This window comes from Hippocampus comes, unplaced genomic scaffold (genome assembly GCF_001891065.2).
Source record: "Hippocampus comes isolate QL1 unplaced genomic scaffold, H_comes_QL1_v1.1 scaffold82, whole genome shotgun sequence".
In the NCBI taxonomy this organism is placed as follows: Eukaryota; Metazoa; Chordata; class Actinopteri; order Syngnathiformes; family Syngnathidae; genus Hippocampus; species Hippocampus comes.
Genome location: NW_017805135.1, coordinates 4549909 through 4564856, shown reverse-complemented (window position 1 = coordinate 4564856; position 14948 = coordinate 4549909). Strand labels below are relative to the sequence as shown.

The window sequence follows — 14948 nt, the reverse complement described above, 5'->3', positions numbered from 1 at the left end:
GTTTTAATTATGGCTGCAATTTAATCACCCTCTTACGAACACCTGTGTGTAGTTTGTACTATGTTCGCTTATGACAGCGCCGCCATCTATCACACGCCGATCAATAGTGGACTAATTACGCCTCTGCGGTCCGGCCTGCACTCTCGCCGGTTCGTCTGCAAAAATTGCTACCCGATACCGAACTGCTCAAGCTCGCCTAACATACAGCACCGTGTCAACATGCCTGTTAAATTGGCTGCATGCGTCGATCAAAGATGCCATGTGTATTGTGTTGCATTGATCCAAGGTATTTAATGTGCATGGTTGGTCATTTAGCTCAGCCCGCCTGTGTCACCAGAACAAATGTATGACAGTATATGCTCCATTCAGAGAGTCCTTGTGTGTGTTGATTGCTTCTATAGGTGCTCCTCAAAGGATTTGGACATGGTAGAAAAGTTAATTTATTTTAAAAAGTAATACTCATACTGTATATGCAGATTAATGAACATATTTTACAGAGGGCCTCTCCATATTAAAAGTAATTTTAATTTTAAATGATTTTATAATTTATTCGTATGGCTAATATGGAGTTATCATCAGTTATCAGCGCAACAAAAAAATCATGAAATATTTCACAAAATCTCAATATTTTGAATTGAAATATTGATAGAAATGATGTTTTCCATGATATTTTAATTTGAGCTGCACCTGTGTGCTTGCAGGATCTGCACACAGCAACAACGTCATTAAGATTTGTTCGCTGGGCATTTTTACCCGGTTTTCATCAATGCCTTTGGGCAAAATGTATGACAGTAAATGAATTGGTTATTTATTTGCTATTTTTGTTACTGTCAGATGCTTGCTGATTGTTGATTGAATTCCCTGTCATTTTTCTCCTTTCAGATTGCAGTGCTTTGGATACTCAGGTTTGAAGTCCCTGGTTATTACCATATAAGTGATGTTGACGCATGTCGGTGTGATTGTGTCAGCACAGTGGAACCAAATGTAAAGTCACAAATTTATCGGTGTATCTGTCAGGTGTGGATGAGAAAATCCCGCATGTGTTAAATAAATAAATAAAAATCCATGTCATCATTCTGTCCCCAGATTTTACTACTCTTGCTCTTTCTTTTTCCATGAGGAATTTTTGTGTGTTATTTTTTTTTGGTCAGTGAACAGGGAGCATTGCACAATAGGCATATCAAGGCCTGAAGCACCAAGAGCGACATCATTTTCAGTCTTGAGCCCACAAATTACATTGATGTGGAATAATTTGGTCCATTTTCGCCTTTGGTGCTTCCCTCCCTTCCTGCTGTGCTCTCCATCTCCCCCTCCTACTCGTCGCCCATCATTTATTTTATCCTGAATTGACTCCCGAATGGGGGAGTGATTTGTTATGAATGAACCATTTCGTGATTGGCCACGTAGCTCAGAACCTGTGGCGTTTTTAACACTGAATTTGTCTTTTTTCTTGTAGCCTCGCAGTATTTTGGACCCCAAACTGCTCGGCTTGCAGTCTGGAGGGTGAGTGCTGTCTCACTTTTTCATCTGATTGGCTCCAACTTTCTGTTCGGGCTGTTTTTTTGTTTTTTTTTACCCTACAAACAGAGGCAGAAAAATGTGACAGGAATCTTTAGTTTCTCTGCCAGGCAACCCCAATTAGTTAAGACAGCATGCCCCCTACAATTTGTGAAATAGGGCAAGCTAAACACAAAGCACTGGAACAGTCAGGCCAATTTCCTTACCTTTGCTGTACACTGTCAACATTTGGGCTTAACGTTGAAATGAATATGAGACTAACGAGCAACATTTCAGTTTTTATTCCAGGGAGTTATGTAGTTGGATGAAACACATTTATGCAACTTATCTGAACGAGCCCATTTTCCATCTGAGCAAAAGTGGAAAGGAACAGGCGGCATTGGTGGGTTCTGTTGCAAAGGTCCGGTGCGCTGTGAACTGTCTATGGGTGAAAAGCAAGCGATTGTAATGATTAGAGACAATGACAACTGTTTCAAACTATAAATAATGAAAAATATCTGAAGTCTCTGGACTGACTTTGGGCAAGAAGCAGGGTGCTCCCTGGACTGATCGCCCACCAATCGCAAGAAACATATGCACGAACAACCATTCTCACTCACTTTATCATGGTACTCCAAGCAAGCACAGAGAAAGCATGCCAACTCCACACAAAAAGACCAAAGATAAATTGTAGACTTTTGACTGTGAGCCAGAAATGCAACCCAGATGCTAAACCAGCTATGTTTGTTACAGAAAAAGAAAAACTAAATTCCAAAATTTTCACAACACCTGACTACTATTTCACCTACAATCCTTCACTATTTGGCCATGTGGAGCATGCCCTTTGCATAGACCCAGCGAGAGTCCAGCCCCCCGACCCCCACCCCCCACCCCAAGGTGAGGCAAGGGTGCGCCCTGCCGCTCGTCAAATCGTGTGTAACTCAGGGGTCATACAGCATGACACAAATGCTTGAGGAGCTCCAGCAGCACAGAGGGAAAACTTGCTGTCGAGGTCATTACAGAGGCTTTGAGTGACAGTTGAGGAGATGCCACCCAGAGCCTCGTGGTGAAGGAACAGTGCTGGTGGGACAGTGGGGTGGTGGGGTGGGGGGGGGGGGAGAAGGATGCGGAGCCGGCTGTGGGGAGTGTGAGAATTCAGAGAGTCGAGAGGACAATGTACACCTAAATGTCACACAGAGACAATAAGTCGGCATCACCCACACATTGGGATACAATTTAAACTCAGATGCGAATCAAAACAGCAGCGCATACCAAAGCATTTGAACTTCTTTAAGATGCATGAAAGTCTGTTCACTTTTGGGCAAGACGCACATGTCATAAATATTGTACATTAGTAGCATTGTTAAGTATCATTCAAAAAATGCTTTGTATAATTAAACGCATTGCCTCAAATATGTGCCTGTATGTGTGCAGCTAAGCCAAAATTAAATATGGCAAGGTAGATATATTGAAAAGCGATCGCTAGCCTCTCAAAGGATCAGTATCTATCAGAAGCTCCCGCTGTTCTTTCTGTTGATACACTGTTAACGGTTGAACAAAGAAGCCATTTTGGGGCTTTCCTGAAAAGTGATTTGGGAGGTATAAGAATTCTCGCAAGCGATATGAACTCCAATGCAGCCTCGAGGACGAAAAGCAGTATCCCAATGGAATGCAATGAAGTCACATCCAAAGGTGGCGCAGGTGAAGGGAGGAGGCATGATCCACAGTGTTCGCTAGTACGCATAAATCAAAAGACCTCCCGCGAGTAATATCTCCCTTCGCATTGGCGTTGTTATGATATTAATACATTTTAAATCTGTCTTCTTCTCTAGGGCCGGCAGTATTCTTTACGGTATTGACAGCATGCCAGATTTACGCCGCAAGAGAACAGTGCCTCTTGTCCGAGACCTGGTGAGTCATCTGCCTCGAACGGAGTTGTATGTGATTTATGTCAAAGCGATCTGAGTGACCTTACGCTGTGTCACGCTGGTGGAACCCCGTGCTGCGTGAGTATCAGATCAAGGAGCGCAATCGAAATGTTGATTTACTGAAGACCTGATTGCATTCTATCTGATCCAAAAAAAAAAAAGTCATGAGAAGATCAAACAAGAAATGCATGGTTGTAAATGAAAACATGTATACCCGCCAGGCATCTTCAGATTTTTTATGATACTGTCGTGTATTGTATTGGAAAGGTGCGACACCTGCAGCAGGTTTTAATGCCCAAATATACAGCTAGGAAGAATTCATTGAGTCAAAAAGATGCGACGGTATGCTCGGTCACCCACAGGGGCATGCATGCATCATCTTTGTGTCATAAAATTAATGGGACCGGTCCTTCTGCTAGTTCGTCATAATCAATGCCACCTTGAACAATAGAAATAAACAACAACGAGAAATCATCTCAAAAGTTAAAATAACATCACAGCATGTTGGGATGTGTCATTATAAGGTATGCGATTGCTTCTCTCATATTCGTTGTGATTGAGAGCACCTTGCACAATAGAAATGAAGAGAAAACACAAATAATCCGCAAAGTCAGAATATTTGCAGTACTTTGCTTAATAAACTGATGAAACCGAAGTGCAAACCTCACTGGATTAGAATATGCTTGCTGTGTAAACTGCTCGCTTGGAGGGTGACAACAGTGACCTACAAACACATTCAAATAGGATGCCTCAACATCTCGTACCCAAATTTGAAGAGAAGCACTCCAGCTAGTGGGTATTACAACTTGATTAATTACCCAAGAGAGAGTGTTTGACATTGTATCCCAGTGATGTTTTGATGTGTCATAACATACCCGAAAGTAACGCCACGGTTCAATTTCGCGGCACGTAGGTCTCACTGCCAATAACGATAAAAAGTGTGTATTCTTGTTTGTCCGTGACCGTCTCTTGTGTATGTATGTTTTTCATCATCATGTACTTTAGCCACTTTACCGTCCCCCCTCCACCCCCAAAAAACAAACAAACATGTAAATACTCTTTTATAGTAAAGTGGTAGGTGCATTTGAATGCTTTGATGACAATGGATGCTGATAAATGTTTATATCACAGTGAACAACGTGAGTTGATGCTGTATTTGTCCATGTCTCTCATGAAATTAATAACCAACATTGTCTGGTAAGTATGGGTTGTTGTCTTAATATTTATTTATTTTTAATATTTGGGGATTTTGCGTGTATATTTTGACATTCCTCCATAGACCCATCACAGCTATGGGTGATATTTTTCAGTGAGTTGTCAGATTTCAGCTTTTTTTTTGGTGAGGTTTTTTTTTTTTTTTTTTTTTAATGATGATTATTATTACTATCACTGTATTTAACTTGAAATGATGACAACTCAACCCAAAAATATATATCCGGGGAGAGACTTCATTGACTCTTGATTTAACTGTGTGAGGCTTTTAAATCATGTAAAAGTGATGCTCACCAAGCCTTTTACACGTGGGATGAAGTCAGCAAAACAATTGGTGCCCGTCCCCCTTATCATGCCTACTCCTTTGTCAATGTCCCCCCGTACCCCCCGATCCCCACCTCCCTCCCATTCGCTGTATGATTGCTTCAGGGCAACAGCAGCAGGGCTCACCCACATAAAAGAATGAAGACGTATAAAAAAATAAAATAAAAAAAAAGAGACAAAAGAAATCAAGAAAAACGATGGAAATTGATTTGAAAAGCAGTGATATCACCACTGATCAGATCCTATCAGTCATTTCGTATTGCCTGCAGCAACCTCAGCATTGCTGGTGCATGTTGATAAAAAAGAAAGAAAAAAAAAACTTACATCAACACTCGCAGTTCATGTAGAGGTTCCCTCCGCCATTTCCCATGGCCGTCCGTAGATCTTTACCATAACTGGCCTGTGCACAGAAGAGGCTGGTGGTAAAGACCGGTTCGCTATTGTCAGCTGTCAGTGTTTGCAGCGTGTGTGTGTGTGTGTGTGTGTGTGTGTGTGACCTGACTTTCTCTACAATGGGTTGCAATTTTCAGAAAATGTTTATTAAAAAAAAATACATGTAATTTGTGTGTGTGTGTGTGTGTGTGTGTGTGTGCGTGCGTGCGTGCGTGCGTGTGTGTGTGTGCGTGTGCGCGCGCATATCTGTGCATCTATATCGGAGGTGGGACAAAATACCAACAGTTTGTTCAGCAGATGTCCCAAAGCACCGGACCGTTGTCTGGTATGGCTATTCGTTACCAGTCACATAGACGTAAAAAAAAAGAAAAAAAAAACATTCAATTTAAAAATTAACTAATACTGTACATTCTTGTTTTGTTTTGTTTTTGTTTTTGCAGCTGAGCACATAGTCCTGATCAGCAATATATGTCAGCGCTGCCATCATGGCAATTAGTTTGTGATCTGGAATTTACTATACATCAGCACCTGTTGACGAATAGTTGCCGATCGGATAATATTCTGTACTGTGCAAAGCAGAAGCGTCCCATGCAAATAGTCCAATGCAACCGTTTCTTGCAACTTAATGAGAACCATCATTTTGCACAATTGAAGGCTAATCACTTCATAAAAGACACAAAAAAAGTACTGTGATATTAATTGGTTGGAATCCTTTGATATTTGTGTGAAATATATTTCAAAAAGCTGGCCATGCATCAGTTCCAAACCTATCATGAAGTATCAGAGTTATGTCTGTTTCTGTCGTAGCTGATTTCCCCTCTAAATAAATTATTCACAACATAATCAGTGTACCGTGAACAGTTGGCAAAATATCACAACTTCCAAGGCGATTCCCACCCCTCGTCTACATTCGTGTTGCCCATTGGTGCTCATCGTGCATTTTTAAATGTCCCAGCAAGTGTGTGTGTGTTGTGTGTGCGTGTGAGTCAGGTTTGTGTAGCACAGTCGGCTTCACCTGAACATGAGTGTGTCCGTCCGTGTGTGTGTTTATGTTTCTACGTGTTTCTGTCAAATGATTGTGCAGAGCATACAGCAGAACATATGAGCAAGTAGCTTCACTAGACAGCGAGCTTTAGAGAAAAGTCAAGCATGACTGCAAACGAGTAACATCTAGTGCATGGGTGGGTTAAAAATAAACAACCCCCCCCACACCCCTCAAAAAAAAAAAAAATCACGCCATGGACTTTAAAATATCTGATGATTAGTTTTCTGCCGAAGAGCTCGAAAACAACAATCAGCAGTCCTGCATGGCAGTTAAGACACTTGTCCGCTCACTATGGAACACAATTACTCTGCTGTTAGTGCTTTCAGTCCTAATTGACTTCCTGCGATGTGTCTAAATTTTTTTTTTGTCTCTCTCTTTCATTCTCACTTCTTGGCCTCCTGGAAACCACAGGCTTTGGTAAGTTTCCTTGTGTCTGCTCAAGTTGACTAACGGTGGAACACAATCCGTTTCAGGACGCTGGTACAGATTGTGGACGTTTTTTTTTTCCCTCCAATGAAACTCTTGTCACTAAAAGATCTGAACACAAGTTAATGCTGGAAAATCAGCAATCATAGTTTTTTGTATTAGTCACAGAGCTGGGTGGTTGACACTCCCGTAGCCTGAGGGAAAATGTTGATATCTGTGATTTTTACATTTTTAAAGAATAAATATACAATTGATATGAATACAAACTAAAAACACCTGAAGTGTACGTAACATTTGATTCTTACTGTCCGTGTCAATCAAAAATCATTATTAGAATGCCACAGCAAGCAGATAAGATGGCCGAGAAGTCATTGTTTATCATGCCATCCGCAGTCACGGGTTCATGAAATAAAATGCAAACGTATACGCACACCCACTCATTATACAAGCCATTGATTGCAGTCTGCAAAATGGTGTCAATGTGGAGGACAAGTGATTGCTAAATGGCTGTTAGGTAGTGAATCAGTGTATGGGATAGAAGTAGATGCTTAGGCCACAAAAGCAAAGCAACTCCAAAGAAAATGGCATTTCTCGAGTAAATTGAGCTCAGCAAAATATTGCTGTTGACTTGGACCAGTTCCAACTTGATTATGAGTGTGATGGGCATTGCTCTGGATCTGTGTGAATTTTATTTTGATAAAGAACGATGCACGCGCACAGACAAGTCTTATAAGGCCACCCTTCCCTTGTGTCACCCAGGTCACCCCACTGAAAAGTTTCTGGCTATGCCGCTGCGTGGAAACTTATTTGTACTTGCTCGTGCAAATTCATCCTCTGCCTGGGATAAATTGCAGAAAATCTCTCAAAAATAGGTCATTGATTTCTCCCTTCTCATCACCTTGTTCCACTTCTGCTCGCAGACCCTCACTGCTCGAAAGGCAGGCATCTCGTTTGCTCTGGTGAACCGCTCCACCCTGAATAACGAGGACTTGGTGAGTGTGCATGGAACGTCTCAGTAAGTTTATAATCTATGGTGACCGTCAAGAAATGTTTCCATGGCAGCAATTCTAACAGAACTGGACAGTATGCCTTTATGAAAACAGGAACATTGGTGTCCGTTTTTTTTTTCTTTTTTTGATACAAAGGATGTTTTCACTACTCTCCTTATTGGGGTCAACAAGGTCTAAAGGCTGCTAACTTGCAATGTATGCATTTACTCCCAAGTACCTTTCCCTCTGATGAATGCTGTGTTTGAATCAAGAGAAATAAATGGCTCCCTCAAATAGATGTTAGCCTTTTCTCAAACAAACAGGTAGTCCTGCTGGGTCTGCATTTACCTTAGTTCATAGATGCCACCGCTCACACGAAGACATTAAATATCGAAATGCTGCGCTCATGAACAGCATCACTGCTGCATGTGAAAACTCTCAATGGAAAATAAATGTGGGATTTTACATCGTATTAAAAACAAATTCAAAGTTTAGTATATCACGAGACTGTAATGTACTCCCTCCACAGTGTTGTGTCTACTCATGTTTGTGTTCCAAGAAGCTATGCAACTAGTTCATTCCGACAAATTTGCACCTCCATCCATCCTTAATCCACACCGCTTATCCCAATGAGGGCCGAGGGCATGCTGAAACATATTCCAGCTGTCTTGGGCAGTAGGAGGAGTACACCCTGAACTGGATGCCAGCCAATCGCAAAACCTGTAACTCTGTTTTTGCCATTTCGCTGCATTTCTCTCAGTTTTCAACTTGTTCAATGGTTGATTGGCACCAAATTGATTTTCCAACTATGACTTTTTTTTTTTTTTAAATTAGGCTTGTTCTCCCTTCTGGCATGTCTGGTCCAAATAATCTCTCAACCTGTTTTTGCCATATATCACAATATGCTCCCGCTGTGTCCAATTTGACAGCGTGCAGCAATAATTAATAAACACCAAGCAACCCTTTGAAGGCTGAGTTACTGTAATAGAGGACAGGCGGAATGTAAAAGTCAATAGCAAGAGACACTTTTGTGGTGACCTCCAAAGCTGTCTCTGTATTAATTGATTGCAATTCGTCTCTCCCAGAGGGAGAGGTGGATTTACAGCAGGCAGGAGTGAGAGGACTTTCTAAGCACAACAACTGGCAGAGCAGTTTTAACTTGGGGCTACATGACAACTGAAGTCCTTGCATTAAATATGGAATGATTTCTCACGATAGACATGAAGTATTTGATTTCCTTATGTCCTATTGCAGATTTATTGGGATTTGGGCTTGCTCTGGAGAACTAAACTAACAGTAGCCCTGCAAATATGAAAACTTGAAAATGCTAAATGTTACCATGTGAACCTGGGTGTTTGGCATGGGTTATTTTGGGACCTCAGTGGATATCTACTATAATGCTGAAACCCACCTTATGCACTTTATGGGATGCTAACAAATAGCAAGATAGCAACATGAGTAAAGAAAGTGCTGAGGTAAATAGGATACTGATTTCACATCCCCTGAATTTATGTACTTTGCCAAATGAAAATTGGTGAAATACTGTTCAGTAGCAGGTTTGCAAACATCTAGCAAGATAGAAACTAAAAGCACTTAGGCAGATCAATAAGAATTTTAAAAACATGCGCTATAGTCAAGTACTATATGTATTTCTAATATGAACGGATCAAATGTAAATATGCTAACAGTCAGTATGCTAACAGACCAGAGTACATCAAGTGCTCAGGTAGCTTTATAGTTGTAGTAGTAGTAGTAGTAGTCAGGTATTCTTACAAATGGAAAATTGCTGGCTGGAAATACTAGCACACAAAGAGTCACTTTGTTCAAATATTGCAACAGCCTGAATGCAAAAAGCCGAAAAGCCAAAAAGGCAAAACAATAAAGCAAGCATTCTAACATTATGCATTTTTGTTTTTTACCCACAGGTACAGATGACGACTGACAGAACCCTTTCTACGATGGAACTTTCCTGTACGACTGAGAGCCTCCACAAGCATTATGCAAGACCGAAATCAAAATGTGGCAGATCAATAAATGAGAACTGCACAATAAATGAGAAGAAATGAGAACTGCTAAAATGCGGACATGCTAACATTTGGTATGAGGACATATACAAAGGGAGAAAGTGTTGATCTTTTCAAGAAGACCCATTGACTAATTAAGGCACAGTGCCTGTTAGTGTTGAAGCGACTATTTCACGATAGGCGGTAGCTTTGTGTGAGATTAAAAGGGTTTTAAGGATGGAAAATCCAGATGGCTGAGTAAAGACATAAAATATTCATTGTGTTTATTAGTGCATCCAGGATGCCCCCTTTTATAATTTGAGACTGTGCATCTTTGTAAGCAAGGGACTTAGAGGGGCATCTGTCGAGAAGTATATTCGGACAGGGGGGCAAACAGAGAGTTGCGTATTTTTGTGGTCGAGTTCCCAGCAAGGCTGCAGATTGTGCGGTCGTGGTAAGTAGGCCGAGCAGATGTCAGAGTTTTATCTGCTGCATTAAGTCCAGGAGAGTGCTTCCCTGTGAGGACTGGAAGAAGGGGCTGGAGGGTGGGTGAATGGGTGGGGTGGGGGGAGCACTGTAGAAACAATCAAATGACGTTAGGGAGTGGATCCGGACCAAAGAGGGTGATGAAAGAAGAATATATAGGGAGCAACGCAGCGAGTAATTTGTCATCGCAGTCCTGCGGCGTTGATGTTAGCTATCGGGCATCCACGTTGAACAAACTGCCCCTCACCACCCAAGTATGAGATGTCTCAACACCTTTCACATTTTGACTGGTGTCCACCACTCTTTTTTACCTTACATGGATGTTTCGAATCAGATGACGAATAAGACATCTGAATCACGTTTCCAGTTGATGTGCTTTTTAGGGCAGAATGGAAACATTATGTGCGCGCCATCTATTTTCCAGCTTTTCAGTTGTGTTGTCAACATCAATACAAAGAACTTTGGTTGTGTTTATCTGCCAAGAATATCTGAACACCTAAAGCTCCCTAATTGTAGCAGTGTGAAGATAAGGATCCAGTCATCTAATTGGTCTAGCATTGATTCCTAAAGCAAAAGAAAATTACAAGAACTATTTTGGATTATTTATCTGTCACTAAATAAAAAGACATGTTTCTATTTGCTCAGAATTTGTCGAGTTGGACGAATCATTTTATGACAACGTCTGGGTGGTTCTGCATTTACCACACTGATAGTGATTTAGTATGCATGCTGATAATGTAATGATTCAATACAGTTAGTATTCAACAAGATAATTACTGAATACAGTAAAGGGCTGTGACTTTTGATAGTCTAAAAGTGCCTGCATTGCATGCTGTTGGACTATGAAACAAACCACTGTATCAGGAGACCACTGATTATCAATACCCAAGAGTCCAAAATTGTTCTTGTCGTGGTGTCTAAACATGGCCGATTGGCCGTAAATGCAAAATGTAATGTCCCAAACTGATTAAGAATACACTTTTGGAAGTTTTTTCCAAACCTACCATGGATGTGTAGAATAAAAATTATGAAAGCCCAATGAAAGACAAAGAGAAAGGCACTTTGAGACCAAATTAAAACCAAGGGAGAAGCAATACGAGACAAGAAACAGACAAATTCAAGAAACAGACAAATTCAAGTCGGGACCAAGTAAATACCAAGACCAAAACAATGTAAGACAATGTAAGGCTAAGACTATGGCCAAGGCAGGTCGAAACCAGGGCAGACCAAGACTTTGAGGACTTGTGAGGCCAATTCAATGTGAGAACGAGTCAAGAACAAGGCAGGTCAAAACTAGGTCGAAACCGAATCAAGGTTAAGGCTTCATGAGTTTGTTTGTAGAAATTAACAAACTGTGATGAACAATATATGAGAGCAGTTTTGGTTTTGAGAATAAAATCCGAGTGCTTAAAGTGTCAGACCAAGAAAAGAACAAGTTGAAATACAATTGATTCAGAGCCTGACCCTAAAGTGTTCTTAAGACCAATCTTTAGACCTGCAACACAAATAGCAACCACTGTGACTTGAACGTCTCATTGGGTTTTGCAAGTGGGTGTTTTGACTGAGCGCCAGACAACACAAACAACAGGTGGTGAAAGGCAAGGCGAAGGGCCAAAGGGGTTTGCAAGATTTTGACTGCGCTGCCGCCTTGCTCTCAGATCGACGTGGCGTCTGTCAAACACTTATGTCTGTGATTTACACCACACAGTCAGGGTTACCTCACAGGGTGACTCACACCAGTGCTCTTCACACTTCGGCTGGCTGGTGTGATACAAAACATTGGTGGGGAATTGTATCATTTTTTTTTTGAGTTTTGTAACAATGAAATTGGAAAGAATAAATGATACACTGACTGAAAAGTAACAAAATACGTCAGGGGTTACCAACAATTGGGTGGGGAATCTCTTTAAACCGTATCACAGCATCAGTGAATAAATCGGAGACATCTGCTCCATCTCGTTGACCTTAGATTAAAAAGGAAAATCTTTCACAGTCCCTCTTAGCATTTCATTAGAGGTCCACTAGGGTTCAGCTCTTTGCATGAGCGACTCAAAGTCTCTTGTGTTGTGCCTTGTTGTCCCGTCATCTGGCATCATTTAATCATCTGGCGGTACGAGAAGGCAATGCGAGCTGCTCTAAAGTTCTTTAACTTTATGAGGGGGTGAGGAGGCCGACACAAGCGGAGATTTATCTAGCCTCTATGGCTCTTGCCTTTCCACCGCTCTCACTCCATCTCAATCTGGATGGATCATTCCCATCTTTCAAACCTTCTTTACGGCTCCCATCTATCGTTCCTTCGGGAATTGGCAGAGCCCACTCATTGTTGATGGCACCACCGTTGCAGTAAAGCATTCTATTTGAGGAGGTTTCTGTCAAAAAGGGGCTGGTCTACTCCAGTATTCAGTGCAGGGAGCCTTCGGTCCGCAAACCAGTCGATTGGAACAAAGCCTTGGGGGCTAAGGATGTTGTTAATCTGAGTTTAATGAGATGTAGGCCTGATTTACTGTCATACAGCGGGCCTTTGCTATCGTTCGAGGGTAATCAGAAAAGGATCAACAAAACTTGCAATGAGTAATGACTGCATGAATTTGAACAAGGGATGCTAACTTTCTTAGAGCTTACCTGGAGGTAATCTGAAACTAAAACTTCCGTAGGTATTCATGGCACAGTGACACTTAGCCAGGGTGTAGGGGGGGGGGGGGCACATTATTGGTGGGCAGAGGAATGCACGCGTCCTGAAAATTTTAATTTGTCCACCAGACTCAAGTCTTTCCATGTACATTTGAATGCCAAGCATTGTTTATTCATTTATTTTAGCAAAGCAGTGCAAGGGCCGTTGGAAGTGAGTGGACCGGTCGTGCTAGTTTTATTTCCGTCCACCATTTTTTTAGTAACCTAACATCGTCAGACCTTTTTGTGCCAAATCCTATGCGTTTTTCATCACAATTGGTTCAATCTATAAATTCGATGGCAATGCTCACATTTCTCGATTTGTCTCTTTTCAGAAACTTCACGTCTTCAAGAAGACCCTCCAGGCCTTGATATACCCGATTTCTTCCACAACACCGCACAACTTTGAGGTGTGGACGGCCACTGCGCCAACTTACTGCCATGAATGCGAGGGGCTCCTGTGGGGCATCGCACGCCAAGGCATGCGCTGCTCTGAGTGTGGCGTCAAATGCCACGAAAAGTGCCAAGACCTGCTCAATGCAGACTGTTTACAGAGTAAGTCTGAAAACTTCCTGACCCGCACTCCATTTTAAGAAATGATTAATCAACAATCAATCGAAAATATACAGATTCCAAATGCACAAAGGCAAAAATTATGGTTCATTTACGTTGCTCGCTCAGGCACTTGCGCACATTATCATCTCCAATCTGTACTGTAATCAGGGTTGTCTCTTTTGTAACAGTGTCAGCTAATAGAAAAAGTGCCGCAGGATGCTTGCTGAAATCCATGCGCACTTAAGTGGATTAGCCACACCTAAACGCAATGCTTTGTAACGGTGTTATACTAGCAGAGCAATATTTTTTTTTCCCCAAACGAAATTGCGATTCATGCTTATCACTGAGATGAGAATAAATCAAATCTTAGATCTTGAAACCTTTTGCCTATACAAGATGATATGGTGTGCAATCAATGGGCTGCCGACCGACCGCATGCTCTGCCTCACGTGCCGACAGGCTGCCAATGAAGGCCATCCAGCTTATCAAGAGACTTCTCGAAAAAATAAAAATATCAAATTTCCTATCCTTGTGAAACGTTGATTGTCATTGTCTCACATTGCCGCAGTCACACACATTTCAACAACTCCATTCAGTTTAAGGCTGATTTCTACCTTTAAACATTTTTTTTTTTCAAATTTGGTCCTTTTCCAGTTTGTCAAAATCTATGTGGTCCAAAAAAGACCGCTGCTATTTATGTATAGGCAACATATTCCGTCAACCGCTCCAATCCAATCTTATTCCCACCATCTTTTTTTTAGGGGCAGTGGAGAAGAGCTCCAAGCACGGAGCGGAGGACAAGACCCAAAACATAATCATGGCCATGAAAGAGCGAATGAAGATCCGAGAGAAGAACCGACCTGAGGTGTTTGAAGTGATCCAAGAGATGTTCGACATTTCCAAGGAGGACTTCGCCAGCCATCTCAAGACAGCCAAGCAAGCTGTGCTGGACGGCACCTCCAAATGGTCTGCTAAAATCAGCATCACTGGTAAGTGATTTTTTTTTTTTTGTATGTGCAGTACAATGTTGTCAATGCAATTGTATGAATGGAATCAAAAACGCCCATCATAAAGATCTCCTCCATTTTTTTTCAACACATTGCTGTTATGCTGAACACAACTGTAGCTGCAGTGAAAACAAAAGCAAGCGGTGGCCCTGCTTCCGGCAAATGTTAAACAAGCCTCAAATCAAAAGCCTCCCTAAGGCACTGATGCGCGAGATTTTTGTGGAGTTCACTCACAGGTTAATCCCACAACTGGATAGGCTCACACAAATTTGCACGGTGAGCTCTGAAATTGACGCCACCAGTGAGCTGTTTGAGATGCCAATCAAAATGTCAAGCGCCTGAGTGGAATTTGACAAGACAGCTGGAGTGCACTTTGATTCTTTTTTTTCTTAAATACGCATACATTTCGGGAT

General features: G+C 41.6%; 1 protein-coding gene across 5 annotated transcripts in view; it reads left to right on the top strand.

Moving 5' to 3' along the window:
• unc13c (unc-13 homolog C (C. elegans)) overlaps positions 1-14948 on the top strand; it is a 110548-nt gene that overhangs the window by 22365 nt on the left and 73235 nt on the right. For 4 of the 5 annotated variants that reach the window (XM_019866708.1, XM_019866707.1, XM_019866711.1 and 1 more), the window contains exons 3-9: positions 883-905; positions 1457-1503; positions 3330-3408; positions 6811-6816; positions 7746-7817; positions 13309-13528; positions 14290-14517. In XM_019866708.1, coding sequence (XP_019722267.1) covers positions 883-905; positions 1457-1503; positions 3330-3408; positions 6811-6816; positions 7746-7817; positions 13309-13528; positions 14290-14517 — 675 coding nt within the window. The remainder of the gene's footprint in view (positions 1-882; positions 906-1456; positions 1504-3329; positions 3409-6810; positions 6817-7745; positions 7818-13308; positions 13529-14289; positions 14518-14948) is intronic. The other variant, XM_019866709.1, reaches the window with a different exon arrangement.